Source organism: Melospiza melodia, chromosome 15, assembly GCF_035770615.1.
Source record: "Melospiza melodia melodia isolate bMelMel2 chromosome 15, bMelMel2.pri, whole genome shotgun sequence".
NCBI classification, from domain to species: domain Eukaryota; kingdom Metazoa; phylum Chordata; class Aves; order Passeriformes; family Passerellidae; genus Melospiza; species Melospiza melodia.
Window position 1 is genome coordinate 6742251 of NC_086208.1, and position 26905 is coordinate 6769155.

The window sequence follows — 26905 nt, forward strand, 5'->3', positions numbered from 1 at the left end:
TGTGGAATTGCTACATGCTGTTACTCAGCTAAATCAAACTGTTGGCATAAAAACATCTTGTTTGATATTCTTGATTAAAAGCAGTAATAAAATAAGGTCTGTAATCTGCCCAACGTGTTGTGTAGAAATTGGTGAGGACAAATATACCCAACAAAATGTAGATGTTCAATAATTGCTGTAATTTAATAATTGCAAAAATGTATTATTCTTTCATCCTTCGATGTTGTCTTATCAGTTTAAACGCTAAGTAATTCAGAAATATTGCAATGCTCTTAATTTGCATTCTGCATAAATTAAAAGCAAAGCCTGCAGCTAAAGAAGAAGGTAAAACCAATTATTTTTATTTTCTTCATAATGCACTGCCCCACTCTGCTTTCTGGAAGGAGCATTGTGGGGCTGGGAAGGGACAGAGGGGAGTCTGGGCTGGGCAGCCACTGAGCTGCAGGGGCAGATCCCTCGTGAGCTGCAGCATCCATGGCTTTCAGCGTCTCTGCGAGCTGCCATCCCAGGATTGTCCCTGGGGACTCTGGGGGTGACCAGGCGTTCCCAGTGAAACCTGTCACGGCATTGTCAGCTGGGGATGCTGCCGGGGCAGACCTTGGCCTTAGGCGCCCAGGGTGGTGTCCCGCAGTATCGGTGTGATGAGGAGACAAGTGTCTTCATTTTCCGGGCACAAAGGGGTCGGGAGAAGGGAGCAGGAACGGCTGCGGCCCTACACAGAGGGCAGTGACTGAGCAGGGAGGAATTCACTGCGCTCATTGGGGCCTGATGGTCTAAAGCTGGGTGCTAACACCCGAGATTCCAAAAGCTGCCACGGGCAGGGGAGCGAGTGTTGACATCAGCTAGAACAGGACAAGGCTGAGGTTATCTTAGTAATGTAAAAAAATGTGGGTTTTACTTGGTCTGAAATTTTCCCCTGGCACCAGCACAGTGCAGGCAGCCCAGCATCCAGTGCTCCCCCTGCAGTGCGTGCCGAGGTGCTGGTCCCACGCGTGGAGCCTCTGAGTCACATTGCTCTGACATTCCTCCCTCTGGAGAGCATGGGAAACTCCCAGTGGGCTGCAGTTTATTGCTTAGTTGCAGGATGATCCAGGAAAAATATTTTCAGTATTCTGCTATAGCAGAGGCTGTGGCATGTTGTCTGAATATTCTGATGGAGTTTCCAAACTACGTTTTTCAATTAAAGACCATAATAATTTTATGTGTAAGGTGTATGATTGCTTAAAGTCCTTTGAAACCTGTCTTTAATGGAGAAGAGTGACGCATATAAAATCTTTATTACTCAAGGATTGACATAGCCAAAATGAAAATATTTGTTGTAATTTCTCTCTTACATTTCTTAAATTGTATGGTAGATTTATACAAATGTAAACTGCATGTACAATTCACAGATCAAGAGTTAGTGTGTGTGAATGCTGCTCAGTGCAGTGACTGCAGTACAGGGGGATTCTGGTGCTGTGTATGCACACACATACATGGAATAAAAGCTGCTATTGCAAGGCAGCCAGGGTCTCTCCTGATCCACCAGTCCCAGGAGAGCTTGCTGCTCCTGCCACAAGGAACAAGTCAGACTTCAAACAGCTCCAGAGACCGTTCAATAAGTGAAGTAAAACAATAAATATCTAAGAGCAAGTCAGCCGTATTAAGTTGTTAACAGTATTGCATTTCCTTAGGAAAGGTATTTCTTGGAACCTCAGGACACAGCCCCCCAACAAGCTGTGGGATAAGCAAATAGGAGTTCACAGCTCATTAACTACTTCCCGGTATCTGCCTGCAGTCTCTGTAACTTGTTTCAAAATCTTAGGCACGTTTGCACGATCCGCCTTTGAGCTCTTTCCTTGCTTATTTTTGTCTGTCATGTGCCTTATTAAAAACAGTATTTCAAAACTTCTAGTGAAAGTTAATACTGATGCAACAGATGAGCCTTGTGGTTAAATACTGAAGTAACTTCTATTCTGGTAGCGTCCTGTTACATATCTTAGAAGAGCTTATCTTAGAAGAATGCCAATGTTGTTTCTGACTCCTGAAAATGAGTGTGATGTGTAAATCCTGTAGACTCCCATGTTCTCATAGCTCCTGTTGTGTTAGAGTGTGCATTTGCTGTCCAGGTGAGCAGGCTCTGGTTGCTGCCACATCTCCTGCTCCCAGCCCTGGCTGCAGGGAGGTAGAGCCTGGCTGTTCCCTGGCTCCAGAGCAGGAGGTGATGGTGGGGAGCTGCCCTGGGGCCAGGCCCTGCTGGGGCAGCAGCACCTGCACAGGAGCTGATGGGAGCAGCTGTTTGGGCCGCTGGGATCTCCTGCAGCCTGCAACCAGCTCTGGGGTCAATTCTTCAGGTCATGTTGGGCTGAATCCAACCCTTTCTCAGAGCAGACAGTGAGAGCACTTGGCTTTTCCCCCCAGACATTTTTTTCTCAGTATTATATTTCCCTAGCTGAGTTTTTTTGGATATTAACCTGCTAGTAGTTTCCATTCCTTAATACATTTTTGGTATTTTTAGTTCTCTGTTTAAGATGTCTGTCCTGCTGCTTAGATGCTCAGTATTTTTGCTTTGCTATTTCCTCAAATCTTTAAGCGCTGCTTTTCGTCTCCCTTAATATTTTCCTCATGTTAAATTTAAATAAATGGCCTTTTATCTTTGTCCATCTTGCTGCTTCTGCTGTCTTGCTTTAATTTCCTTTCAGAAATATGGTCACATCATTGCAGCCAATAAGTATTTTTTCTAACATAAGATACAAGAGCTATTTTGGAGCCCATTTGTTCACGATAGCTTCTCTGTTTTGATTATCCCAGTCAAGGACCAAAATTAACATTAAGTATTTTTGCAATATTCTCTGGGAACAGCAGACCCCTTTCATTTTTTAGAAATATGTGAAAGATGCCTCTAAGTGGATTAGAGAAGTTTGCTAATTTTGACAGATGATATCATTGCAGAAAGCCGTGGGTTTATTTTCTTGTTAGCTGGGAAAACTGATACAAATGATGTATGTATGGGACTGGTGATGGGCCTCTTGTGGTAGAAGCATTGATGTCAGGTCTGAAGTAAATGGTGTGCAGCTTTGTCAGTTTTGTGACATCTTTGGCTGATGTGTGTGTCTCATTTACTGTTGTGTTTAAATTCTGAGCTGAGGAGGCAGGCACATGCTCCAGAACCCCAAGGATTTTGAGCAGCAGTACTGTGTCAATAGAAAAGGGGAAGAAAAGGTCATGTTTGTGATCACTTGACACTCCTGCTCCCTCGTGGAGGCTGAGAATCCCTTCTGCACTGAGATGGGACATTGGTGTTTGCTACTGAAAAAAGCTGTTAGAGATTCAGAGTGGCAATTTTTCCCTTTGTGGGAATGAAGAATGATTATTGATGGCATGTAGGTGGTTGTTGTTTAGTGAGAGTTGTGATGGACAGAGTAAGAAGGTTCTCAGGCACTGAATATACAGTCTCTTCTGATCCCTTGTTTTTAGTGCTTTATTTTTAGAGGTTCTATTTTTAAACACCTTGAAATACAAAAATATTTGGGTTTTTTCCAGTTAAAAGAAAGAGCCATGCTGTGTCACAACATGGGTTATCTTTTTATAGCTACATCAAATACGTGTTGCTTAGGATAATGCAAGAATCTACAAACAATAATAAAGCCAAAAATGAGGAACCAGCAGTTGATACTGTAACACAAGGTGGAGACCAGCAAAAATAAATTCTGTAAATAAATGTCTTCTCAGTACTTACTCACTCCATACAAAGCAATAACTGCTTTAACCGCATTGTACTGCCAGTACCAAAAGCAGTGCAGGAAGCACAGGCAGCATCTAGTACGTAGGATATATTTGCATCCTCTTTCTTGGTATTCATGTAGCAGTTGTGTTGATCTGTGAATGAGTGGGTGTTCAGGAGCACACAGGGTGGGAGCAGAGGGATTTTGCAGGTTCCTGGTGTCCAGGTGCTGAGATGTGGGGCAGCCCTGCCTCTCCTCGGGCTGCGGCTCGGGAGCAGCAGGCCCCGAGCTCACGGGGTCAGCTCGTGACTCGTAAATATTATTCTTGTCAGAGCAGAGCAGATCTGATTTGGAGCCTAAAACAGCAGCCAAATGAATAATAACAGCTGACAGCAGCATGGTACACGCCTTTAATTGCAGCCTTGCCAGTCCAGCCTCCACTCCCTGTGCATCGTCAGATGCTGGGGCTGGAAGCCCAGGAAGAGCCTGGGGGAGGCCTGGCAGCCAGGTTGTTCTACACTGGTGTTTCCACTTCTGTGGCTTTTTGCAGCCTGTTGAGATGTGTTTTTGTTTTAGGGTTGGTTTTTTGGTTTGTTTTGTATTTTTCTTAATCTGCCAAGTTCATCTTTTTGCAGCTGCTCAGGCTTTGTTAGTGCTGACACAGACTTTTATTTGCTTACTTATTGTACAGTTAGATCACACCTTTCTCTGAGAAAACCTAAGAGAAGCCAAGTGCCCATCTGCTGCCATCTGACCTGCCCGGCTTGGCCCAGGGCTGGACCTTGGGCTCTTTGGCCAGCTCTGACAGTGTCCCAGGGGAGCTCTGTGGGAGTTACCTGGTCCTGCCTGGGGCTGCTGCAACATCAGGTGTGGGGCAGCTCTGCCAGCCTTGTGCTGCTGGCTCTGAAGAACCTTCTGGGACAGAAGGACTCAAGCAGTTCAGGAGACCTGGCCTTGTGACTGGGTGATTGGTCTGGGGAGGGGTGGAGGGAGAATGTGCTGCGTGCTGGACAGCAGAGGGCAATTAGCAGCTGAGAGAATTGCCCTGAGTGCACCCTGCAAAGCAGGTTCCAGTGGGCACCAGGTAACGAGCTCAGATGTAAGTTGTCTCCAGATTAGAGTGCTGCATTTTTATCTAGATGGTGGAAAGCTCTGGCTAAAAAAAAAATGCTTAAATTATCAAGAAATATGCAATAAGAACAAATAATTAGTATCATTTTTAAGCATGTAGCCTTGACCTTTGGGAAATATGCAGCCTGGAGTAAGATGAAGAGTTGCTTTGATAACTGCTATGATGTGAAGCTTTTTCAGATGATTGATTATAGTAAATGTTTATTTTTTTTTTATTTTATTAATTTCAAAACTCAAAAACCTGTTGGCTGTTAGCTCGACAAGGTTGTAGTACTAGTTGGAAGTGACTGCAGTTGCTAAATTCAGGTTAGACTCTGTAATAGCCATCACTCACACTTGGAAGGGCAAGAACTTGGGAGTGGGTGATGTCCTCTAGACAAAACACTCCCTGTTTTGTTGCCCAGATAAAGAAGTGGTAGTCACCTAACCATGCCATGGTGTTACCTCCCTGGAGAAGGAGGGGTGAGAGCAAAACTTAACTTTGGCTGCTCAGGCACTTCTCAAGCTTGGGCTTATTTCTAGATCCCAGGGAGAAGTCTGACAATAATCTGGTGGTGATTTGCTGCCTCTCTGCACATTTGAATGTAAGGCTGTGTTTTAAAAGGAAAGAGGCAATCCCAAACTACCAGGAAACTGCCATTTAAACTGAGTTACAGTTTTAATGTGAACCACTTAGTGCCATGACTCTGAGCTGTCTTCTGTGCCACTGCTTTACGGGGTGTTTAGGCTGCTGCCTTCTTGTTGAACCTCTCTCTCTGCATGGTTTGCAGTGTCTGTGGTCTGTGGCTCTCAGCTTTGATGGCTGCTGTGATCAGAGCTGGGCAGGAGTGCAGGGCAGGGCTGCTCTCAGGGCTGCCCTGGCACTGCCCTCCTGCTTCCCTGCTGCCTCCCAGTGCTTTTGGGGAAGAACCCTTTGGCCTTAATCACAGTCAGCAACAGTCAGTGACTTGCATAAAGCTGCTGTTTTGCAGACTGTGTGCACATTTTCCATGTATCCTGTGGCTTTGCAAGCTTTGTGCTCGTTGAGCTCACTGGGTCTGGTGCCATGGCTTCTAAAGGGAAGCTTGATTGTTTTCCCAGTCTCATTTCTTACACATTTTCTGTGGCTTACTCCATTATCTAATACTAAACCACATTCTGTATAGCTTTGTGAACAATCTAATTATCCATATTTATTTTGATACTGTACCTTTTTGTCCATCCTGCCAGTTCCTTTTTCCAAGTGTAGTATCACAAGTAAGCTGATGAATACACTGAAGGAAATTATGCTTCTCCATTGCACTTCTGTTTTCTCCAAGAAACCAAGCTTCAACTAATATTTTCAGTCATATGTTTTATGACAATTAAAAAATTGATTCTTTGTTTTCTCAGTGCTTCCAGATCACTGCTTCCATTGTACAGATAGAAAATCAATAAGGTTCACACAAGCTAAGCCAGTTTAAGGTTATTATTTTATTGAACATCATGTACACTTGTGGACATTCAGGCAAATTGCTGAGTTCGTGTTTTCAGACATATTTACTTGTGCTGTACTATATTTGAAAGCATTCTTTTGCTGTAAGTTTGCCCCTGTTCTCCACTGGTGTTGGCAGTAATAGATCTGCATCAGGGTAGCAGGGGCTGGAGGCTTAACAGAAAACAACCATAAAGCCTACAGCTTCTGTGCTGTCTGCAGTAGCAGGGTTTAATGGAAGTTAATTTAACTTGAGGTGAAAATCCAGTTGGGTTTTATGTCACTTGACATGAAACCAAGCTTTAGGCCTGGTGTAGCACTTGGTGCTAGTAAAGTTGTGTGGGTCATTTGCTCCTGCAGAAATGTGTACGCACAAAAATTGCCCCTCTTTAAGTTGCTGATGTCCCATTTCAAAATACTAATGCAGCTGAAGTGTTCAGAGTACCTAAATTTTCTTCTTTAATCTGTAAAATTTTTGCAGAATAAAATGATGCATGTACTTTGTCATAGTAAATTGCTTGTGTCCTGGTGAATGTGACTTGATCCTGGATAAAGTACACCCGAGCAGTGTAGTTAAATCACATTGTTACAAATTGGAGCGCTAAAGAATAAGGGGAATTTGCAGAATTGGCATTTTGTTGGCCACATCTTCCTTGACAGTATACTTGATCACTTCTTAGTGTTAAATGTAGTAATTCCAGCATCACTAATTTCATTATTGTGTAAGCAAAAACTAAGTAGAAAGAGGGAAGAGATCAGAACTCCATTAGCATTGTCTGCCAGGCTACAGAAAATAGGTTTGGGTTTGGAGAGCAAATTTATAGCTGAATTAATAGCTTTGATGTCGACTGGATTTAAATCTGTTTGTGGGTGTATCCATGGAACCAAACTACTGTTCAAATCAGCTGGAAGAAAAACACATTTTGATTTCAAGTGGTACAGCATGAAATGTCACATGTTTTAGTAGCATCCTGAAATAGTAGTCTCTGAATGTGGGGAGAGAGTATCTATTTAGATGTCATTAAGCATGGTGACTAACAGATCAAAAGGGGCTCTGAAGACATGCAGCCGACAAGCTGGGGTACATCATTTGCAGAACATCCCTGAATGCTCAACTGCAGCAGGCTCACTGCTTCCCTCCCAGTAACAGCTTCTGTGCAGCTTTTTTAAAGGCTGTAAATGATGAGGAATTCATTGTGGTGATGATAATTATCCTCACTGCTAATAGTTACAATGTAGGAGTGTAATTTTTGCATCCTTAGCTTCCAATAGCTGCATCTCAGTTGGAATAATTGGGGGTTTTTTCCTACTAGGTTTAAAAATGTCTGCCATCTGCAATTCATTCTGTGTGTAGGTGGTCACAAAACCCCCTGGAATTACCTTCTAGTTCTGGAGGGCAGTGCAGAAGCAAATCAGCTGACACCACTTATGGATGCTTTCATGGAATGCCTGGATCAAGGAATAGAATTCAATGAAAGGAAAACATTTGGGAAGTTGGAATTCAAATAATGGTTTTCAGTTACTTAGTGCTGATGAGAAATGTAGTAACCTTTGTGATGTTCATTGTGCTTTCCTGCAGGGCAGCAAAGGACACTACAGATACCACTGGCAGAGCCACAATGTCAAGCACAGTGGAGTGGATGACATGGTCCTGCTTTCCAAAATCACTGAGGATGCCATAGTGGAGAACCTAAAGAAACGATACATGGATGATTATATTTTTGTATCCTTTGCTGGTTTTGGGGAGCCCCGTGGCTTTGCTGAGCCAATGTGACACTAATTATGTGAATGTATTCTCTTTAAGAAGATTACTCAAAGATGCTGAACAGTCTATGTGACACTTCACCTGAGATTACAGAAAAGGCTTTGAAAACTCAGCTGATTATGAGGGTTGAAAATAAAATAGCAAAAATTATTTTAAGGTACTCTTTGTAATATGTTGAAGATTGTACCTCTCTATATTGATGCATTGATGTGACCCCTGAAGCCTCCTGAGGTAATGATACTTCTAAGAGCAAGAATGATAGGTTTAAAGTGTGTGTACATTTATTGATATGTTGTCTTCTATACTTCCAAAATTATAATGCTTTCAGAATTGCATTTCTTCTGTCACATAGCCCTGTTTACAACTTCTTCTGGAATTGTTAATACTGTGAATCATGGGATGATGGAAACAGGTGAATTTGTCAACATCTGTAAATCTTCAGTGTTCTCAGTTAATTTTTTTTCTATGATTAATGAAAATGTGAAAATTTAAATACTGGAACATGCAACCTTACAGGAAGAAAAGACTTGAATACCCAAGGCTTGCTTTTTAAAAAAAAATCGCATGAAAGCAATTCCTTAAGATAAGAATATTCACTATTTCATTTTCAGCTTTTGCAATGTAACATGAGCTGCGGTAATGAATTTGGTAAATTCTAGTCAGTGATGATGTACTAGAAAGTTGTGCTGTTCCTTCTGCTTTAGCCAGGTTTTCATACTTCCTAGTTGTATCTGGAGAATAGTTTCCTTGAAGAGCTTAACATATTTTAGCAGAAAGAGGAGGAAATATAAGATCTGGCTGTTTCCATATATTCTTGACAGATGGTCAAGGGCTGTGCAGCAGCTCAATTTAGCAGGGACTGATAGAGGAAAGTTCATGTTGCAGTTGTTTCCATCATGAACTGCAGAGGTTTCTAATCCATGTGTGAACATGGGTTTGGACCCTATCTGTTGAAGTACCACACTATTATTGAAATTGCTTTATAGGAGCAGGATGAAGTTGCACAGTATTTGCCAGACTGTGGTACAGGGACAAGCTGTAGAACCCTTCCTGGTAGGAGCATGAGTGCTGTTGGTCTGTGGAGTGCTGCAAGTTCCTTGCAGTGTGTGCAGAGACTTCAGTGCCCTTCAGTGCAGAAGAAAGATTATTGCTTTTTCTTTTTTATGAAAATAGTGAGATTTTCACATAGAGATGATCTTTCTACTGAAGACAGAATAAGAGTGTTTTCCCAGGGAACTGGTGGTCACATTGAGGGATCAGACCTCCCTTATGCAGGGAGAAAGAATCCTTTTGCAGTTTCTGTGAAGGCTTTTCATTCAAAGATGAAGATCATCTCTTGAATATTTGAATTGTTTGTGTGTCCACCCATGAATGAACATTTCTCTGTGCTGCATTGTACAGAGATGACAGAATCATCCCAGAAAATGCTGGTACTGTTTACCAACAGAAAACTGTCACTTCAAGTGTTTGTACTGACACAATGAGTAATTGATCTGTTATATCCAAGACCCAGATGTTGTCACTCATTTTGAATTAAATTAAAAATGTATGAAGAAAGCATTGCAAATTAATATTACAGAAATTATGTTCATTGAGTTATAGTTCTTCTCTAACATGTTACCTTTTGGCACCACAGTAGGAGATTCCTACATAGGACAATCCAGCAGGATTGATGTGTTAATTCTCCTACTTTGCACAGAAAGCTTAGATAGCAAGTTTGCCTTTGAACAATTCCAGATTGTTATTGAAACCTGCAGTACAACATTTTGGACCCATAGGTGTGGGCTCATTGCTAACTCCAGTTATATAGTGATCCCTGTGAATTACTGTCAGGTGCTTCCTATGTGTACACTGCAGCTGTAGTTCCAAAGGATTGTGAGGTATTTGAAATGCAGAGCATGTGCAGCTGAATGCTGAATGATGAAATATTGTATTAAAAATGTTGCAAAAAATCTAATAATGGCTTGAAATTGAGTGTGGTACAGGGCAGCCTGCTGGAGAGGACTCTGAGGGACTGTTAATGGTTTTACTCATAAAATAACAGCACAGACTGAATTACCAAGTCTCCCCAGCACCCCAGTGCATGCAGCTGAGTAATTGTCTCATTTAGCTCAGCAGTGGCCGTTTCCATCCAGCTCTGCTTGCTCAGCACTGTCCTGTGAGATCAGAATGTGTCACTGCACTGTATTCTGCAAAGGTTAAACCAATATTTTCTAATACTGACAATATGACCTCTTCAGTTACAAAGGAGTAAAACCAGCTCAAATGTGCCATTTCCTTTCTGTATTTTTATTCAAGGTGTGTCATGTTTTGGCCTTTAATACATGGTTCTATACTTAGGTTATTCTAAAATAAGATAATACAAAAATATTCCAATTGAATGGTATGTTTATATTCTTGTAAGCCTGCTAATTTAATTTTTATTAACAATTGTTGTAAACTGTGGTGGTTTTACTATTATTTTAAGTACTATGTAATAGATGGAAAAGTTCTTTGTTGTTAGTAGGAAGATGATACTTTATGAAACTGCTGTTACCTTAACTTCTTTTGAATGCAGACATACATTGGCTCTGTACTAATCTCTGTGAATCCTTTCAAGCAAATGCCATATTTTGGGGAAAAGGAAATTGAAATGTACCAAGGAGCAGTAAGTAAAGCAGTCTAAAATATTGTGCAGCATTCAGGGGCTTGGAAATCATTATCCTGTACAGTTTAACTCTGGGAAGAGTTTGTTTCTGGGTTTGCTAGCATTGTGCTGGCCTGGGAGAACTTGGCAGATGGTCATTGCCATAGACTGAGTATTCAGATTGAACTTCCTGCCATGTAAGATCAGCATTTCAAGAAAATACTTGCATTGATTAGCTCTAATCCATTATTAGGTATCACTCCTTGACACGTCCCTGCTCCTGCAAAGGCAGTTTTTAAGCTGTCATATGCACAAAATGGCCATTAGTGGATTTGGAGACTGTGATTTCAGAACTCTAGCTGGACAAGAACAATAAAAAAAGTGAGGTGCCAAAATTAGCTGTCACTTTTGAAAATCCAGCTTGAAGAGTGAGTTAGCACGGACACATTAGGGACTTAAATTCCAATTTCCTGTCTGAGTTGGGTGTGTCCACTCAGGGCAGCTGTTGGGTTTGGGTGGCCCAAAATGAAAATGGGACCTGAGGCACCAGGCTCTGAGTGCTGCTGGGGAAAGCATTGTTAGCACATGACTGCTGGTGGGATAGGCTGAAATTGTGTGTGTCCTTTGGACAAGTAATACATTTCCAGCAGAAGCCACTTTTAGAACAGGGTATTTCTAAGAGAAAATTATAGATTGGAGAAACTTCACTGGCAAAGTCTAGAGACTTTAGTTTGTTTTTATTAAATGTACCAAAGAGTTTTTGGGGAAAATTCCCTATAAAGTGCTGTTTGGAATTATTTTTTCCAGAGAAATAACTCTTCCAGTTTAAATACAAACTTAATTTGGTCTTTCTGCATTTTTTTTGTGCTGCCTTGACAAATTATTCTTTATTTCTCCTCCTAGGCACAGTATGAAAACCCACCACATATTTATGCTCTTGCGGACAGCATGTACAGAAACATGATTATTGACAGAGAAAATCAGTGTGTCATTATTAGGTAAGAAAAAGATGGGTAAAAAGGATTTAATCTTCTTCTAGTGTTTTAACTTGATGAAGCAGAAAAGTTTATTATATCATGAAAAAGCTTCTGTCCACATCCACATTTTGGGATTTTCTGGGGTAGCCAGAATTTTCTGACCCTCCTTTTTGTTTTCCAGTAAAATCCTGATGACAACTTAACCACAAGAAATCTCTTAGTCACACAGCCAGCTTCTTGTCCAATGCCAGAATTACAACAGCTTGAATGACTGCATGAGGGGGCTGGATTAACAGCTGTACAACCAGATCCTGTTAAATCCAGCAATCCCACATGGACTGCATTTATCATGGTCTTTTGTTCCTTTTGGAATTCTACTTGCATTCACTCAGAGACAAAAGGCGAGAGATACTGGGAAATTAATTTTGTCTTCACTATTAATCTTTTTAATTATTAAGCGATGGAATTCACTGTAGAATTCTTACTAAACTTTTTTAATGACAGGCATTATTTAAGTGACAGTCAAAGTGAATTTTGGGACCAGAGTTCTGCTTTGTTCTCGTCTGTGGGTTTTATAGGTGGTGTATGATAAAAGAAAATGTGTGGGGAGCAAGAACTGCAGGATCCTGGAGCTGGGAGCCTCTGTCCCTCCTGACAGGGCTGCTGGGGTGCAGGGCAGAGCCCCTGGAGCTGGGAGCCTCTGTCCCTCCTGACAGGGCTGCTGGGGTGCAGGGCAGAGCCCCTGGAGCTGCCCTTTACCCGTCCCCAGAGCAGGGTGGGTGTCCCAGGGCTGTGCAGGCATTTTACACCTGGGAAGGCCAAGCAGTTTGCTGGGTCCAAGGAGGGCCTCCCTGCTCCTGGGCCCCTGGGATAAAGGAAACAAAAAGCCCAGAGCTCTCCTGCCTTCACTGGGATGGCTAAATTGTTCTCTGAGCTCAGTCTTTCTCTTTGGGGAACTGATACTTATTGCTGTGCTGAAGTTTATTAGACACATGCAGTCAAATTGAGACCTGTTAGGAATGGGTAAAATTGGGATTTTGCTTTTGGCTTAAAGTAACATCCCAGAGAGTGGGATGTTTCACATGAAGCTAAATTTATAGTGAAAATCCTTGAGCTGTTGTGGATTGTGAATAAAAACCCTATTTTTTGATCCTGTGCTACGCCCCACAATGCAATGCATGCAGAGTCACATTGAGAGAGTTCTGAGATGCAGATCTGAGATACAAACTTAGAGCTTTAATTTTACATGAGAGTTCTTGTACTTGAACACTGGGTGATGATGTACTTGAATGCTCTTAGGAATGAACATTTCCGAAATGTATGTGCAGAGTGAAACTTCTCTGTGTGTGCACAGCCTATTCAAAGTCTGCAGGTGTTAATTGAAATCTAGTGCAAAACTGAAACAAGAAGGATCATGTTTGCAAGGGACATTTCAGAGACTTTTTTTCTGCCTACACATTTATTTTTCCTTTGATGTTTTTATTACAAACACTGTAGAAACTGTGGACTAGACTTACAAGTAGCTTTCATTATGGTTTTTGATTTTTTAGGACACTTCAAAATTCTTTTCATAAATAATAAATCAAGTAACTCAGCTGCTCATTAAATTCATATTGTTTGGTTGCTATTTTAATCTTTCGGACCACATTTGATTTAAACTGTTTGCATGCTGCTTGTATTTTCTGATTTAATGTCATCACTATTTCTAACAGCCAGGGCTGGCTTTGGAAGGAAGTTTCTTGAAGTTTGGAGTTTGCTTGCTTTATGTTTTATTGCGGGGACCAGAAGGCACTGAAACTGCTGCAGAACTGCAGCTTCCAGGATGCTGCAGCTCTTGACTGGAATGAATGTTCTGCCTAACTTAGAGTCTGCTTCCACTCCACCAGTTTCACATGATAGCTGCCAGGGGTTTACCATTTCTGCCCCTAAACTGGTGATTCTCAAAAAACTGAGACACAGCTGTCTGTTGTCATTGCCACAGAAGCTGCTGAGCATAAGCAGTTGCTTTGTTCACTGAAACATGTTTTTTCTGTGAAAAATTGTCCTGTGGAAGATGAGTGATGATAATATGGTTATAGTGAGATGCTTCTTGCATCTCTGCTTCATAACTAGTCTGAATTTGTAGTGACTCCACTGAAAATCCCTGGTAGAACAGGGAACAGAGCCAGGTAAAACTTAATCAGGTTTTCCATGTCAAAATGGGAGATTTTCCTGCAAAGACAGAAGGTAAGAAATAAGGTGTAGGCTAGCCCTGTTCACAGCCAGATCACAAAGGCAAAGTCTGGCTGCTGTTGCATATGGAGGCTGAAGGGTGGTGGGGAAGGGGCAGGTGCACACCTGCTGTGCCCTCCAACCGTGTGCTTTGGGCACCTGTGGCATCTGCCTGCAAACCTGGGCATCCCACAGACTAGATCTGTGTTTCCAGGCAGGTGAAGAGGGTCTCTAAAGTAGGCAGAGCCACTTTTACCTGGACATTAATTCCTAATGCATTTAGACACTGATAGCAAAACTCATCCTCTTCAAAAGTCAGTGAATGAACTGGAAAAGCAAATTCGAAAGAAAATGCAATTCTCTGAGATGCTGAATGGATTGCAAGCAAAAATAACCTCTTTTCATATGATAATACTAATTTTAAAAGAAAAACTGTTACCAAATAACCTTTCCAAGGCCAGGGAAGGCTTTTTCATTAGCTGAGTAATTCCAGCATATTTGCATATGTGTTAAGAAAGTTACATGTGCCCATGTCTAATCCCAGCTGAGCTGCTTTGCATGGCTGCTGCAGAGTAAATAAACAATGAGGTGATTCATGGCTGAGTCCAGGAGCAGGGTGTGCTGAGGTGGGAAGAGGGAGCAGTGGCCCCAGGTCTGTGTGCCTGGGCAGGAGTGCAGAGAAGTTCACTCACAGGGGTGACACATGCCACACTGGGCTTTTTTTCTCATTCAGTTTATGTTTTACTGAGGCATTATATTTAATTTAGACCTTTCTTGAACTAAGCTCATCGGTGGCAATTAAAGAGACTCTTGGCATTTCTGCCCTGTGTGGCCCTTCCAGACTGTCAGCAAAGAGTTGTCCAGTCAAGATTTTAATTATGGAGAATTGTCTCTTGTGCCTTTAATTCCTTTTAGGCTGTCACTTTAATTGAGAGAATGGAGGTTATGATTAGTATTTTTCTATCATATAGCAATAAATGCATTTCTTCAGGGTGTTAAGGTTTTACCTTTCTATAAAGCTGAGGTCTGTATTTTTACTTTGGTTCTGTGATCCCTGCCAGGAGATGTTGCCATTGCTTTAAAGCAATTTTTCTTGTTTGTAGTTTTAGTTTGCATTTGCCATTTGTGTGGCAACATTTGAGTCCAGGAAAGCAGTGTATAATGACTTCATATCTGAAAAGGCAATACATCTTATGTACTACAAATAGGAGTTAATGAAAAGATCATTTGCTACCTGAACTGCTTTCAGTGAACAGCTCATGTCTATCTTAAGTCTAATAAAGTTCAAAATTCAGTATGAGATTTCTAGTCAGCTTCTATATCCCAGATTTCCAGAACACTCAAATGACTGATCATTCTGGAGAGAACCTGACTGGAAATATGGCTAAATTTTAATGAGGAAGTGGTAGAAACATAAGTCTAACACTGTAAGAAAGGTTAGGTTAAAGCTCTGATTCAGAAGGGAAAAATATTTCACTGAAATCATGCTACTGAATTTTCTCTGAACATAATTATAGAAAGTAAATTTTCTGTATAAACAAAATAGAAAACTTATCCAAACACATCAGAGTATTTTACATATACAGTGTTCTTTACTGGCAGATCCAGGAGTTCTTTATAAATGTTTGGTATTAAAATTTCTACATTGTCCTGGCAATGTAGATAAGCATCACTTGTATTGTTCTACAGCCATGGATACCATATTAAATGTCACTCAGAAAATTAATTTTAGAGAGAAGGATGATGCCGTGTATTGGATCTTGCTTCTCTAATTACTGATTGTTTCCTCTGGGAAGGAAGCAAGGAGCAAAAAACATTTCCTTCTCTGTTTGTAGTCTTATTCTGATTTCAGCTAAGTATTAATTGACTTTGTGGAAGAAAATGTCATTTTTCTGAAGTGGTAAATAATGCTAGAAGAAACTATATCTTTCAAAGCATTATAATTTTTGTTAGTGATTGAGATTATGTGCTAGTTTTATTTTTAGCAAGAAAAGTCTCTGAGAAAATTGTCACACACACAGTCCACTTTAAGCCAATTTAAGAATTTTTTCAAGCTCTAAAAGCCTCCGTACTTCCAACATACTTCAGACTACCAAGTTAGATGATTCTTACATCTTCTTAAAATAGTGTTAATAGCATCAGAGCAGTAAGATTTATATGAAGCAGCTGCATGAGAAGCATTTGGCAGGAATGGCACAATTTCCCTGTTCCATTTGAATACCTGAGCTTTAGTGGGGGCAGGATACCATCCCATCAGATAAAGCTACTTAGGTTCATAAATAATGCATCTTCTTGTTTTATTCTAGTTTAATTGGAGCAATTTGCTGGTCTTTGATCAATAAAAACCTAAAACTGAAAAACAGTGTATGCATGCATAAATCTAAAGAAACTCTGGCAGGCAATCTTTTGGCCAAGTTAATTTACTAGAAAGGACCACTTTCCAGTACCACTAACAATAAAACAGAGCTTTGTTGCTCCAGGGCAGTTCTGTGGCTGACACTATGGAATAAGAAATACAAGCCACACTTCATTTGAGCAAGGAGGAGAAGGATAATGGATGCAGTAAAGAAAAGCTTATAGAAACGTGTTATATTTTTACTGTGTGATAAATAATACCTGATCAGATTTATTCAATGTTTGGCCTTGGATTCTCCCCTGTATTCATCTGAAAACTGCAATTTGTAAGCTTAGAGTATGATTCAGGTTCAGTTGATTTGTCTGGTTTTACAACAGGAAGAACAAATTTACTGCCAGCAGATTTTGGAGAAATGGTATTTTAATTATTGAACTATTCATGTTTTGAACTCTTAAAAGCAGTTTGCCATTCATCAAAGTCTGTCCCTGTGAATGTAGTAGATATGCATAATACAGGCTTTCTTGGTTGTTAGGAAAAGGTGACTCAGAAGAATAATAATAATCGTGGTCTGTGCTCCACAGATGGATGCTCAGTAAGTACTTTTTCACCCTTTCAAGTTTTCAGTTTGATCTATAAAACTGTAGTCAAGAGAAGACAAAAGCATGAAAACATTTCTGGGAAAATAATTTAAAGGAGCCTTTCAGTATTTCTGTATTGTTTGGAAGCTTTAAAGATGTAAAATCACATTTGCAGCTTGGCGGTTTGGGGAGTTTTTCCAGAATGAAACCTTTAAAAATGTGTCTATTAGTCATGCTGATAAAGAGGTCTGAGCTGTTCTCAGTGAGTCCCTTTCCTGTACAGGACATGCTGATGTTTCTTTGGCAGATGCAGCTGAAGTTTGTGCAGGAAAAGATGTGCATTTGATCCATATCCAGGAACAAGTGGGCGCAGGATGGAAGAGTCAACAACATTCACTGAAATTATTCAGGAGTTTAAAGATAGCACAGCTTTTCACCAAAGAGAAAGCTATTTTAGCTGTTCTTGTGGTGTTGACCCAACATCTGTGTGTTGTCCTTTTTGCTTTGGTGTAGTTGTCCTGATCACAGGAAATGCATTAATGTCAGAGCTGACTTGCACCAAGGCCTACAAAGTCTGGAGGAATTTTGTTGAGATGAAGGGAAGCTTTAAGGGATGAAGTGCAGGGAGTTTGGATTGCCTGCCATGCCAGTCTTCTTTCCCTCTTGAGAAACTTACTGATTGCAAGAAGGCAAAGCTGCTGCTGGTGTAAACACCATTCACCATTGAAGTGAAATGTTATAAAGGAAGGAAGGAAGGAATTGTGAGAGCTAGTATGGGATAGTAAGACTTCTTGTACCCTGTGTCAAGAGGCATAGGAGCAGGAAGGCAGTTCTTCCGTCATTCAGGATGTGATTAATAATGCCTCATTATTTTGTTCAGGAACACCTAAAACAAAAAACTACTAAAATGAATTAGGTATCTGGCATGGCATGCACAGCTCAGATTTTCAAATTAGTTTTTGTGTCAAGACCTGAAATCCCCATAAATATAGATAGGAATGGAGTCTTTAACTCTCTTTTGAGTATCTTGGTTTAAGTAGATGTTTCTCAGTGTGTGTGCTTTTCTGACCTTGGAGTCTCACTGAGGTTCTGGTGTCCATGCAGGATGGTGTATTCAGAGTTCTGTACTCACAAACATATCCCAGTACCATGCTGCCACACTGCATCACAGTCTGTACTACCAGGTTACTCAGTCTGAATGTGCTGTATTTAATTAAGGTACTTCACCTTGGTTGGACAAAATGAACTTCAAATTACCCCACTGTAGAGTTACTTAAAAACTAACATGTTTATTTTTGTATTTCTTTTTCTATAGTGGGGAAAGTGGTGCTGGAAAGACTGTAGCTGCCAAATATATCATGAGTTATATCTCCAAAATTTCAGGAGGTGGTCCTAAAGTACAGGTGAGTTGATACACAGTAATACTGAAGCATAAGTGATCAGTATCATGATCAGTGATCCCAGAACAGATTGCTGAAGCACTGGCAGATTCCTAAATTTCATGCTACTCTGACTTCATTGGTTGTGGTTCCAAACCCCCCCCCCCAAAAAATTAAATGCTCCTGTGTAAGTGTGGTTTAAGATTAAGATGATGGGAAAAAACAGATCAGTTTATCAGCTGTGTTGTTTTGGCAGAACAATGCACGAAAGAACCAGGTTTTAGCCTCAGGCATTTTGTTTAATTCTGTAAGATTTTCCTCAAAAATAGGAACTAAAAGCTCTAGAAGAAAAACTGTTGGATTCTATTCCTTATGATCAAGAGAATTTTATACAGATGCAGGATTTCTTGCCTTTTTAATATATAATTTATGGGGGGTTTTTTTAGAAAATCTGTAAGAACTTTAAAAATGTCTATTTCTGAATTTGCATTTCTTTCATTTCCTAAAATTTTAGCATGTTAAAGATATTATTCTACAATCCAACCCTTTACTGGAGGCCTTTGGGAACGCAAAAACTGTACGGAACAACAACTCCAGCAGATTTGTAAGTCCCTCTACCTTCGAGATGACTTTACTCTTGTTTGCTGTTACAGAGACACTGTTTAGGGGTATACTATCAATTTACTACAGGTGAGGTAAATCTGAATAAGATATAAAGATAGAAAAAGATATAAAGTGTGTTTTAAACCACGGTGGATATCAGAGGCTTCTGTATAGCTGTTTTTTCCCCTGCATTTCTTTCTCTCTATGTACTGGGTATAGTTTTTGAAGTACCAAGGCTGCAGCCTTTACTAATATTATACAGGCAGTAGGAAGGAATTACCTTCAGTCTGTCATTCCAGAAGGGTCAAGATAATCTCATGAAGTGACTGCTCACTAAATTGCACACCAGACCTTCCATTTGAAGAAGTTACACATAGGCTTTAACAATGTGAGATGTGTTCAACATGAACACAACTAACTTGGCTAATAATGTCTCCCTGAAAGCAGGAGATTGTGGCCTTGCTTTGCTTCCAGGCAGAACAGTTTGCTGTTGGTTGTAAATCTGTTGAACTGACCTGCTGTTTAGGTGAGCCTCATGGTTTCCTTTATACTGAGCAAGAGTCTCAACAGTGAAGAGAATCCACTGATTTCCTCTCTACATTTGCATTAACATGGGATGTGTTAATGTTGACCTGTGTAAATGCAGAAAATATGGTGGTTCAAGAGTGTAAGCTTAGGTTGTACCTTGAGGTATCCATAAAGATGAAATACCCTTGTAACCTTGCTTGGAATACAGTACAAGTGCATAATTTAGAATTTGCATTTACTAATCATTTAACAGCTTGAATTATTTATTGCAGGGGAAATACTTTGAAATACAGTTTAGCCCAGGTGGAGAACCAGATGGAGGGAAAATCTCCAACTTCCTACTGGAAAAATCTCGAGTTGTAATGAGGAATCCTGGAGAGAGAAGTTTTCACATTTTTTACCAGGTCAGAAGTGCCTAAGTCCTTTCTGAGTTATGTAAAGTATCTAGGACCCGTTTCTCCTTTTGATTGAATAGTTGTTCTCAAAGCAGTGAGATTTGAGTGCACACTGCAGAGGTAACCTGGTCTCTGCTGGGAAGCTCAGCAGCATAGTGAGACACCATCTGCCACAGACCTGCCTGGCTGCCTTTCAGAACAGAATATTGCAGTATTTCAAAGCCTTGCTTGGAAACTCATTGTGAGTTCCCATCTGGAAAAGTCTAAGAGAATATAATAGAAAATGAGAACTTTTCAGCAGTTTTCTATTTAAACTGGCCTATATATATAGAGAGAGAGGCCAGTTTATATATATCTCTATTGGCCTATACTTCCTGTGACAGAGAAATCTGATTGTCAGTTTATTTTTCTGAGATATTTATGATAATACTTTGTTGAATTGTCCAAGTATCCCCAGTTTTTGTGTTTGAAAAGACTTTGCCAGCCTTCAGTGGTCTTTGATGTGCATGGTCCTCACCTGCTGGAGTGCTGCTGATTAAGCTCTACAAAACTAGGGCCAAGCCAGAGCTTTGTAAGTGAGCTTGTAAGTTGAAGTGCCATTGCCAGGAGGGAAAGCTGAATTGGTGCTGGAATTGCTCCAGGAGCTGTGTGTTCTCCTTTTCTGAGGTTTATGTACAATTTGTCCTGTCCTGCTGCTTTTCCTGTGGCCTGGAGAGGTTGTTTGACACAAGGGTTAAGAGACTGTGGGGTTTTGACAGCTCTGTTTTGATGTTTGTTCCTTCCATGTCTGTGCATGGCTGCAGAGCCTTTGCACAGGTCTGAGGAGAGCCACAGGTGATGCTTTCTGAATGTGCTGTCAGCTGTGCCTGCCTTGCAGCGGGTGTGGAAAACACATCCCTGCTAAGGATTTAGGGAACACATTCTGGGTGGAAAACCCATTTTGCCTGTTCTTAATGAGTTAATGATTATGGAAGGCATTCAAGGCAGTCACATTTTTAGCTATTTATTAGTTGTGAAGTTAGAACTAAACCATTTGTGGGAATGGAATTGAGAGCCTGGTCTTTTAGGTTAAGCAATTACCAGAAGGTAGGAAGGGTGGTACATCCCTAGCACAGCACCAGCCGTATCTCTCCCAGTAATTCCAGGCTCAGTCCCTGTTTCTGACCTGCTCATTATCTGCTGGAGATTGTTGGGTGATCCCTAATTTGGGGGGTTTTTATTCTGCAGCTAATTGAAGGGGCCTCCTCAGAACAAAAAAGCAGCCTTGGCATTACCAGTATGGACTACTATTACTATCTGAGTCTCTCTGGCTCCTACAAAGTGGATGACATCAACGACAAATCAGATTTCCAAGAAACACTGGTGAGTTCTTTACTGTATGGTTTGTGTAGTGGAGGATGTATGTTCATTTCACTGTTCATTTTTAGCAAAGATGTTGATCTACTAATGTGGGAATGAGAAATTAATGTAGATATAACTTATTCTAGTTGTATTTTGCCTTGAGGGGGAGGTATGCTAACCCTGAAAATAGGTTTTGTAGAAAGCTGTAGTGATTTTCAGTTTGTTCTTTTTCAGAAGGGTGCAAATCTAATAAAATTTAACTTGTACAGATAATCTGGAGTATGAAAATGTGAAAATGCAAACATAACAAGGAACTTGAATTAGAAGAAAATTATAAAAGACTGCTCTGTTTTAGCTGAATTACCAGTGCTGGCTGACCTTCCATGCTTATTTAAAACAGTACAGCTGAAAAGCTGGAGAAAGGGAGTGTGAAAACACAGATCAGGGATCTTTATCCAGAGCTGCAGCCAGTTCATTGTGTGACCTGCCAACTGCTGGTGTCCTGTTTTAGGAATTTACTATTTAAAGTAGATGTATTAACACATCTATGTGTGTAGCACATTTAAAGGCCTAAAAAGTAATTGTTACTGTTGTATTGGAGCTTATTTGATATTTTAGAAAAACAGTTTGTTGAGAAGACATTCTGTAAGTTGTCATGTAGTCAGAACTCCAAAACCCAGGGGTGATGGGGATTTTCTAGTAAGTGGCTGAAATTCACAGCCTGAGTCAGACACTGGGCTGTGTTTTAGAGTAATTCAGTACAGCTTCACAGTTCTTAGTCTTGGTGGGTGAACTGACTGTGTAGAAGGAATAAAATCATTGTCTCTTAGGTTCCTTGTTTTCCAGTTTGCAATGAAACTATTTATTTGTAGTGTGACACTTTAAAACAGGTGTTTATTTTTTCCAGAACTTATTTTGTTAATGCATGTTCTAAAAAGTGTAGATGCTTCTGTATTTAATTTTAAAAAATACAGAAATGCTGAAGTAGAACATCTGGTACCCTTTGATACTTCAGCTTTAATGAAATTTGATTGTGTTAGGAATCTGAACTGCTTTGAATAACTCTACTTTTTAACACCAACATTGTAAAAGGATTTCTAAGACAAGAATCTTTGACTGATGCAAATTTGTTTGTTTTTCTTCCCAGCACGCAATGAGTGTGATTGGGATCTTTGCAGAGGAGCAGGCATTGGTACTGCAGATAGTGGCAGGAATTTTGCATTTGGGAAACATCAGCTTCAAAGAAGTTGGCAACTATGCAGGAGTGGAGAGTGAGGAGTGTAAGTACCTCTGGAAACTGTTACAGCAGCAGCAGTGGGCTGCAGCCCAGATGGCAGGAGGTGAACTGCAATTTAGAGCTGCTTATCCAAATAGAGCATAGATTCTTAGAATGTCAGGCTGCCAGTTGAGAGTCTCTGCCAAAACCAGGTGCTGAGGCCCCTCTTTTGTCTTGTAAAAGGCCACTGACTCAAACAGAGTGTGATTTTGAATTTGAGAAATCCTGTTCCAGCCTTTGAGTGTGAAATAGTAGACACTGGAAGAAGGACTTGAACTCTGCTTCTTTCAGTGCATCAGCACACATTCATAAAGCCCTGTTTATTATGTGGTTTGTGTGGCTCCTGTGCTGTGGAAGCAGCTCCCAGCTGTGGGTGTCCCTGGGCCCAGGCATCCATACAGGTGTGTGCATGTGTCCTGTACACAGAGGTTCAGAAATGCAGGCTTTATATTCTGCAGTTGTGTTCCCTGTCTCAGATTCCTCAGCTGACGCCTCATTGTGAGCTACAGCTACTGAGTAACTGTTTCTTTACAGTTCCCTTTCCCAGTGCCCTGTCCTTGTGCTCTGTCCTGTAGCAGCTGGGCTCACAGCAGCCAGGTGTTGGAATATTCATGGACTTGGAGTTCTAAATGTTTTTGTTGTGATTTACACCTTGCATCCAATGTGAGTTTATGCTACTTGGATAGTTTAAGTACAGAGATAAGCACAACACACATAACAGTACCTTAGACATACCTGTGTGTTCTCTTAATTCTTGGTTCAGAATGGGTCTTATGCTTAGGAAAATTGCATTTGTTTACTTTTAGATACTTTATTCATAACTAACTTATCTTGTGCAGTCAGCTTCACATTCAACTGTATTAGCATTCTCCTGCTATTTGTTTTATGAAACTTGGAAATAAAAATTACTAATTTTTAACCTTCCTAGTCTCTCATTTTAAGAAGTGAACCAAAGAAAAACATTTTGTGGCATTGTATTTATATGCCTTTTGGTTCCAGATGTGCTACTGTGCTTCAATTTAAATCACAGTGTTAAATCTTTCAATCCGATCAAGATATTTAAAAGCCATACAAGATGGATACAGAGTGAGTTGCATCAAAATAACAAATGGCAAAGACATTAATTGAAAATAAGTCATTAGAAGTGAATGTATTTCTGTGATGAGCCATGTCCACCACGTTTCTCCTGCTCCCTGGGAAACAAATACATAAATTGTGTATGAATAATACATGGGAAGAAATTAGAAAGTAGCGTGAATATCAGACTTACACATAAGTGTACTGATTTTAGAGAAGCCAGGGAAGAAATAGCCACATCCAGCACATCATTTCTGCATTATGAAGATGAAAGTGGGTCTCATTTCTCTTCTCTATTAGTCCTCCCCCAAGTTTACTGTTTGTCCTAGCCAACTAAATAGTAAAGCATTCCTAGCCTGCATAACCATGAAAGGTAAAGCACAGGGAACCACCACTCAGTCCTGCTTTGTGTAAGCCTGAAATAATAAAAAGTTTAAGAATTTGGTCACTAGCATTCTTGTTGTTATACAGCCAATTGCAGAAAAACATGCAAAGCCATTCTTTGGGACACCAAAAGCTCTACTCTGAGTCAGAATCAAATCTGTACAGACCATTCTTGACAGCCCTTTAGACAAATGCATCTTTAAAACTGCCAGTGATTGCAGTCTGCTCTAGTTTTTGATTATATTAAGAGATGAAAAAAGTTCTTATTTGCTGGAAATCTTCCATGCTACAAATCATGGCAAATAATAGTACTTCTCTCTTGGAAGGAGAAAAGAATTTGAACTCTCCCTCTTTACACTTGCATTGTATTGAAAGGGTTGTTTTTCACTTCCTGGAAGCCCAGGAGGTGAGCCCAGTCTTTTCAGCTTTCCTTCACAGAGTGCATTTAAAACTATTCTACTGAATGCTACTGATGACTCTTTGAGGGTCATTTTTTCAATTACATGCATATCCTGCTTTATAATAATTTCCAGACTGTAACTTTATGGTCCATAACTAGGGAAAACAATCAGGCATGTTAGGAATGTGAAGTTGTATCAAGTGCTGGCCAGCTCCTCTTCCCTTACAGTAAATCATTAGCACTGGGAAGGGAGAGTTTCTGGGCTCTGCATGGTGCTCCTTGCCATTAGACTGTCTTCATAAATTCTTACCACTAGTATTGGTTCAGCATTTTTCCTGGCATCTTAACAGTGTATGTGAGCATATCTGGTGGTCTGTAATTCCTGCCTTCTTTCCCAAGGTAAAGCAAACAATGATTGATCTTTTCATGTGCTCTTCATCCTGAGTTCTCTGAATTACCAGACACGTTGCCAGTGACTGGACTTTGTGTGGTTCCTGGTACCCCAGAGTAAATTTCATCAGTTTGCTGATGGTAATAAATCATATTTTGGAAAGTTGGTGATTATTTCCAATTTTAAAAATACTTTTGGAATAATGTACTAAAGAGCTTAGTGAAGTCATGCAGTGACATTACAGATACATAAAGTGCAAGTGGTTGCCACCTTAGTGATTATTTTGCATCCTCCTCACACCAGTAAAGTAGATCTGAAACCAGTGGAGCACTGTTAGAGGGTCATGTGGTTTAGTGGAGGTGCAGTGCCAACTCCAAGAGTTTTCCTCAGGAGCTGTTTCATTTGCTTTCAAGGCACTTCTGGTTTTCCACTCCCTAAGGTGTGTGACACCTGCACTAACATCTGCACCATGTGCTGAGTGAGAGAATACCAGACCCTGGGCTGCTTTTGGCACAGATGTATTTTTGTGCTTAATTTTAAACAACTGGAAATAGAATTGGCAAAATACTTACAGAATAAGGAATTAAAAAATAAAAGGCAAGGTAATTGAAAAGTTTTTGCAATGTCCTAACTTATAAAAAGAAGGAGATAGGATATTAGGAAACAGCCTATTTTTTATTACATTTTAAATATTTCATGTTTTTACAAAGAATTTTCAATGGTGTCAATTTTATTTCATGTGTGAGCTCTACATTTATTTCCATCTCCTCCAAGAGTGATTTGTTTGAACCACACAGTTCAAAACCATGTCCTGTGGCAGCTTACATGTTTGAAGGACTGAATGTACAGAAATAGCTGACTATTTTACTTCAAGGTCGTTTATCTTAATTGAAATCCATGTAAGTAAAGAGTTGAAAATGTCCTTGAGGAGCATAGAGAAATTTTGAAGGCTTAAATTGCTCCTCTTTTCCTTTTTAAGCTGCACACTCCGTGAGTTTTACTGTTATTTAAGATAAAGGTAATTTTTTTCTTTGTTCTGTGTTTAGTCTGTAAGTCATAATCCAGCAAGCCTGATCTTTCTTGCAGTTTTAGCTTTCCCTGCTTTTCTCCTGGGAATTAACCAGGACCGCCTGAAGGAAAAACTTACCAGCAGACAGATGGACAGCAAGTGGGGAGGCAAATCTGAGTCCATTAATGTCACACTGAATGTGGAACAAGCCTGCTACACCAGGGATGCCCTGGCCAAGGCCCTTCATTCCCGTGTGTTTGATTACTTGGTGGATGTAAGTTGGATTTGCTTGATTCTGCTGAAGTTTCCAAACAAGTTCAAGGGCACCAGGAATGTTCCTTGCAGGCCTTTTCTTGCCTGCATTGCCCTGCCCAAGCCTGCCCAGTGCAGTGGGAGTGTGGCCATGGATACCAAACACAGGGCACTGCCTCTGACATGAGCTGTGCTTGCAGGCTCCTGCTGTGACTGTCCCGTGTGGGATCCTGATCTCCCTCCTGTCAGAATCCCTATTTCTGCCTGGGATTCCTCCTCAGCAGGGCAGAATTGGCTGCTTGTGCTCCCCTGCTCTCTGCTCCCACTTCCCTGCAAAGAGCCCCTTCAGCAGCAGGATTTGGCAGTGGAGCCAGGGGCCAAATTCCATTCTCCATGCTAAAATGTTCTCTTGTTCAGAGTCAGACCCTGGGCTGGCTGGAGGCTGGGAGCCCTGGATGCTCCTGGTGCAGCAGGGATCTGCTCCCTGGGGATCTGCAGTGACCCAGAGCTCCCTCCCTGTCACCCATCCCTCTGTGCCTGTACACTGACCTACACAGTGAGGGGAGGAGATTCAGTGTACCCTCAGCAAAATTCATCAAAGAGCAGACTTAAAGCTGCTCTTTTTCTGTTGGCTCCTTTTATTTAACTGAGCTAATTGCAGTGAAAAGCAAAGATTTTTGTAGATAGTAGATCCAAAGGCTCACTGACCTGGAAAGCAGGATAACATACTGTTCATTTCCTAACTGTTTGTAACACTTTATTAAAAAGTGAAAGCAAAATAACATTTTCTGTATATTTGTATTCAATTCAAATATATTATTTTAAAAGAATTTCAAGTATTTAAGAATATTGATGTATTTTAATTGTATAAACTACACTTTGTTTTATGTTTTGTTTCTGTTTTGTTAGTCTATTAATAAGGCTATGGAGAAGGACCATGAAGAATATAACATCGGTGTCCTTGATATTTATGGCTTTGAAATATTTCAGGTATGACAATGGAATACTTGGGGTTTGAGCAGGTCTGACCTAGGAGAGCCTTTTTGTAATCCAGAGGGGAAAAAATTTG

At 40.5% G+C, this 26905-nt stretch overlaps 1 protein-coding gene across 1 annotated transcript in view; it reads left to right on the top strand.

The window, feature by feature from the left end:
• The window catches only part of MYO1E (myosin IE), a 76429-nt gene that overhangs the window by 22434 nt on the left and 27090 nt on the right, over positions 1-26905 (top strand). The window contains 10 exon segments of the mRNA XM_063169568.1: positions 7868-8011; positions 10611-10700; positions 11583-11677; positions 18117-18204; positions 18695-18784; positions 19584-19715; positions 20934-21068; positions 22195-22327; positions 25662-25858; positions 26746-26826. Of these exon segments, the coding sequence (XP_063025638.1) occupies positions 7868-8011; positions 10611-10700; positions 11583-11677; positions 18117-18204; positions 18695-18784; positions 19584-19715; positions 20934-21068; positions 22195-22327; positions 25662-25858; positions 26746-26826 (1185 nt within the window).